The sequence below is a fragment of the Muscardinus avellanarius genome (genome assembly GCF_963383645.1).
Source record: "Muscardinus avellanarius genome assembly, chromosome: 9".
In the NCBI taxonomy this organism is placed as follows: Eukaryota; Metazoa; Chordata; class Mammalia; order Rodentia; family Gliridae; genus Muscardinus; species Muscardinus avellanarius.
Window position 1 is genome coordinate 101,278,503 of NC_137795.1, and position 5,613 is coordinate 101,284,115.

At 37.9% G+C, this 5,613-nt stretch overlaps 1 protein-coding gene across 1 annotated transcript; it reads left to right on the forward strand.

Moving 5' to 3' along the window:
• Positions 1-379: 379 nt before the first annotated feature.
• LOC308267065 (cationic trypsin-3-like) lies at positions 380-3,346 on the forward strand (the record flags this gene model as incomplete). The annotated part of the gene is made up of 5 exons (XM_080701509.1): positions 380-419; positions 856-1,027; positions 1,741-1,991; positions 2,541-2,677; positions 3,197-3,346. 5 exons carry the CDS (start codon positions 380-382, stop codon positions 3,344-3,346), a joined length of 750 nt encoding a protein of 249 aa, XP_080557635.1.
• Positions 3,347-5,613: the final 2,267 nt, after the last annotated feature.

Here is a 5,613-nt window from a genome sequence, read left to right on the forward strand (position 1 = left end):
CTGAGTTATTTCTTAAGACAAAAGTACACATGTGAAAAATCCATGTACCTAGAATATTTGTATGTGAATGCAAAAACATGGAGATTTTTTCCTGTGACCTTAATCCAGCCTCTTTTTCTATCAACCCAGTTTCTCCCAGGTGGGATTGTGACTTCCATTCCCATAACCTTATGAAAAAAAAAGTATCAATGTTTAAATGTAGTGGTGAATCATCTTCCATGAGTCAGAGAATCAAATTCTAAATTTAGATTTGTGTGTTTCCAATGAAATCATTTTTCTGACACCTGTGGCTATTAGTGTCAATGACAAATCTGAAGGTATAAATACCAATGGATAAAAAGCCTTCCTCCAATTCCCACTCCAGATCCAGTGAGAAATCATGAAGACCTTCATCTTCCTTGCTTTCCTGGGAGCTTCTGGTGAGTCTTTCTAATGAACAAATCAGAAAGAGTCTATCCTTTCTCTACTTTTATGAAAAAAAATTTATTGTAGGCTCTGTAATCAGGTAGCTGAAAAAGTTAAGACAACAGGGTCTCAGATATAGGTTTAGCTCCAATTAAATCTCACTTGTTCAAGAAAAGTCATAATAAAGAAGAGTGGGTCACAATAGAGGCCAGAGGGAAACAGAGTTGTGTTGAATATCATGTAAATACACTAAAAACAGAGAGATGAAAGTAGGTATACTTTAATGTATGAAATACTAAAATGTAAAAGAAAAGTTACATTAAACATTCCATTCCTGATTATGTGAGGCAAGAGAATATTCTCATTTTTCTGCTGGGTCTGCTAATCATCAGGAATGAGAAGACATTGCAAGCTGGATGTTTGACACTGAGTTTCCATCTTTCCTGTCAGTTGCTCTCCCCACTGTTGAAGATGATGATAAGATCGTCGGGGGCTACACCTGTTCAGAGAATGCCCTTCCCTACCAGGTGTCCCTGGATGTTGATGGACATTATTGCGGAGGCTCCCTCATCAGTGATCAGTGGGTCCTGTCTGCGGCTCACTGCTACAAATCCTACCTGTTGTGAGTGACCATAACTCACATTCCTATGTCGGGTTCAATTTCTTCTCTAGTCACAGAAAACAAAGATAAAGTAAATTAAAAATGTGAAAAACATTCCTGTTTGTTCCTTAAAAATGTAGGTTATTTTGTAGGACTGCTGCCTTCTTAAATTTTGGCACACCAGGTATGAAAATGAAAGAGTATTTGAGGAAAGATTCTTAGAAATAGCTCAGAACAGAAATCAAGATATAGTCCTAATGATTATTACTTAAGGAGTGACAATAATACAGTATTTCACTTTTCTGGGAGGATAATAAAATTAAACCCTCCATTCTGTAACTTGATATTTTCTAATGTCTATGACAAATGCCTCACCACCCAATGATACTTGGTAATCTCAGAGGGAAAAATAAGGCAGGAAGAAACAATCTTCTTTTTATCTCCAATAGTTTTCTAAAAACTTAAGGTTCCTATTCCTATACCTCATTCTTCTAACAAGAAGGCATGATTTAGAATTCCTAGAGTGGAGACAGTTGGGGCAGAAGTTTTCTAATCTGTACCTCATGTGATATTGCACAAGAAGACCTTAAGTGCATAATTGCCTGAAAGATTGAACATTTGAAGAGGAGAGAAGGGAACCTGTGCTTTTGCTATTAGAGGAGGTAATGGAAGATAATAAGGAATCTCATGTTGGATATTTAGGAAAATTTAATCCTTTCTTCTGACAGAGGTAGATACTCCGTGCATCTGGGAGAACACAACCTTGATGTCATTGAGGGAAATGAGCAATTTATTGATGTAGCAAAGATGATCATCCACCCCAAATATAATAAGACTACTATTGATAATGACATCATGCTGGTTAAACTGAAAGCACCTGCCACCATCAGCACTCGAGTGTCTGCAATCTCTCTGCCAAGATCCTGTCCATCTGTTGGGACCCAGTGCCTTGTATCTGGCTGGGGAAACACCTTGAGCTTTGGACGTAAGTGTCACTTGGGACACCAGAATAAAGTCTGAAAATATGAGAAGTAAAAGGCATGTGAGGGACAATTAGCTCAATTTTTTCTATTAGGCAAGGTTGCCAGAGGCTAGTTTTGGATATATGCACCCTTGAAATTTGTTAGTTTACATGGAAACTCTCCTTTTCTAAGAATATGGAGAACACAAAAAAGTTACTTATTATAAAATGTTGAGGTATTTATTTCAAGCCACAAAATAATGTACAGAGAATTAGAAACAGAGAGGTAAATAGAAATGCGGCTAAAGAAATTGAAATTACCTGAAATATATACTTGCTTCACAGATATATCTCTGCATCTGAGATCCATAGTGACTCCTCTAGTCTCAAATAATTAATATTATTAGCTAAAACTATCTTGAAATCTATCTAGACCATAAAAGTTCAGTTAAATTTCAAGTTATTTAAAAATTGAAAGGAAAACTTGGGGTAGTGAGAAACAGAGCACATAGAGTAGGAAGGAAATTTCCAGGATGTCTGTGGGTAATCTTCCATTTTGCTTGTATCCAACAGAGAAATTCCCTTCCCTCCTCCAGTGTCTGGATGCTCCTGTCCTCTCTGACTCTTCTTGTCACAACTCCTACCCAGGCGATATTACTGCCAACATGTTCTGCCTGGGTTTCCTGGAGGGTGGGAAAGACTCATGCCAGGTGAGTTTTCTTTTAATTTTCCTACCATCAGTACATTCTTCCTCATCTGCCCCCTGATTTTTTTTTTCAACGTGCATACCTTTAAGACTGTTTATGAGATAAATACTGAGAGGTGAGAAATAGCTTTGTGATGAATTAATTATTTTATGTGTTATATATTGTATAGTATTAAGGGTAAAGATTTACACAGAAGTTTCTGTGCAGATAGTATACTGAAGCATACTTCTTAGGAGGTATCCATAGAATAAACCCCATTTGAAAGGAGCATATATACTGAAACAGACTCAGATCTCTCCATCCTCACTTTCCTTGGTCCTATGGACCAACTATAGAGAGGAGCAACTGGGAAGAAACAAATTGTAGAAGGGAGATTGATATTTAGCTCTTAAGTGTTAAGCAATATGTTTTGTGGGGAATCAGTAACTTCCAATGGTTCCCAGACCACAGAAGGATAACATGGATTCCATCTTCTGTGCTAGAGAAAAACAGGAGTCTGATTGTCCTTTTCTTGTTTCTCAGGGTGACTCTGGTGGCCCTGTGGTCTGCAATGGAGAGCTTCAGGGCATAGTTTCCTGGGGCGTTGGCTGTGCTCTGAAAGGCAAACCTGGTGTCTACACCAAGGTCTGCAACTACCTGGACTGGATTCAAGAGACCATTGCTGCCAACTAATGACCTTTACCTTATCATGATCTATCCTGAATAGTGAGCCTAATGTTCTTTTCAAGCCTGAACTCAGAACCAAAATAAAATGATTTTATTTTGCACCACATCTGTCTACAAATATTCCTTGATAGGCATTACTTTCTCTTGAAATTTTCTGCTAAGGAGGACTAAGTTGAAATATGCATTTACAAGATTTTAAAAAGTTATTGAAGAATTCATCCATACTGATCCATATAAATTATTGATTCATGGTGGACCTCATGTCTTTATTGACAATATAATTTGGAGACCAGTGTTCCCATTACGTGTGTGTGTGTGTGTGTGTGTGTGTGTGTGTGTGTGTGTGTGTGTGTTGTTCTGGGGATTGTAAATAGAGGTATTTTACCTCTGAGCAACACCTTAGCCCTATTTTATTTTATTTTTCGGTACTGGGAATGGAACCCAGGGGCATTCAACCTCTGAGGACACCCCCAGCCCCATTTTTTTTTCTTTGACTTTTGAACAGGGTTTCACTAAGCTGCAAAGGGCCTCACTAAGTAGCTGAGGCTGTCCATGAACCACAATCCTCCTGTCCAAGCTTCCCAAATGCTGGGATTACAAGTGTGTGCCACCACACCCAGCTGCTATTTTTCTTTCTGAAAGAGGGTCTAACTCAGTTCTGAGGGCCTCAATAATTTGCTGAATCTGGCATGGAAAGTGTTACACTCATGTCTCAGCCTCCAAGTACTGGAATTATAGGCATGTGCACTTCCTGTGGCTTACAACACCATCCTATTTTAACAAATTTATTAGGTGCCTTTCTAATATATCAGACACAATTCTATAACACTTGGCTACAGTTCCCATTTGATCTTTGATCTTGCATTGATTATGATAGATCTTGTGTTATTAATTTAAAATAGAGAAACCATTCAACCTCAGGTTTCTTGTATCTCACACACCTCCCCCAACACTTAGCTTCCTAATTAGGGGTGCTACACAAACTGGATTGGTCCACAGGTGGAACACCTAATGCAACTGACCACCAGCCCTAGAAAACTTACACTCCCAACCTAGTTATCATACAAAAGCTATTTTCAGGGTGAAGTCTTTTGTAAAATGGACCATGCTCCTTTTAAATTTGCTGTCAGGCAAACATGGTTGCAATAAGCAGATAGACTTTCCTGTCAAGTGGGATGATTCAGATAGATCCAAAGATAAAAAAATGTCTCACAAATACTTTCTCATAACTGTCAGAATCTACAAGCAAATCTCTGGGAAAAATGTTTCCATTTACAAATCCACAAGAAAAGTGAATCCTTTCATGACTGCTGCATCAATAGCTGCTCAGCTTGAACTGAATTTCTTGGGTCTTCCCATGTTTGTGCTTTCTTTTTATTGGAGTGATACCATGCCACTGGGTTCAATCCTCACTAATACAAAAATAAAACCAGTACTTGGAGAAAGGTTCACTAAACTTGAATAGTTGAGAGCACTAAACAAAAATAATAAGAAGTACGATCAGAATACATAAAAACTATGGCACAAAGTTTGGAAATCATGCTAAGAATCAATGGTCTTAAGGAAGGTGAGTAAATGCAGTTTAATGATATTCAAAATGTTCAATGAATTAATATCAGAAGAATACCAATCCTTGGGAATGAGACAAACATGAGATATAAAAGTAATTCAGAAACACAAATATACAGTATCAGTGAAATATTCTTCATAAGACATTAAAATGAAAGTAAAAAGTATGCAAAATAGATTTTTGAGAAAAATTAGTGTTAACAGTTATTATTCTCAAAGTTCATTTGTACCAGGGCAGTGGGATGGATTGCTGAAAGGTAAAAGAAATTGCCCGCAGAACATGGCAGATAGAGAACACTTGCAAACACAATTCCAAGAACATGGCACACATATGATATATTAGAGAACAATGAGAAGAAATCAGTGACACTTCAATAAAAGCTCTGTTCCTCATGATGTCTGAAAAGCAGCACCTCCTTCCTTCACAGGACTTCTCCAGAATGTAGGACATTCATCCCACTCAGTGCTTGTCTATGGTGGCTTGTAGGATAGTGACACATACTTTCTCTATAGTGAGCTCGGTTCCATAAATGCTTGTCACTGAGAAGCAGTATTTTATGTTAGGCTGCAGAAGCTGTGCCACTGTCACCATTAGCTTGGTTAATCTGCATAAATGGCTAGCATCCCAAGGATCAACTGTTCTGGTATAAGTGCAAGAAAACAGCTTTCTACACACAACAGTAACTTGCTCTGGTTTCCAATGT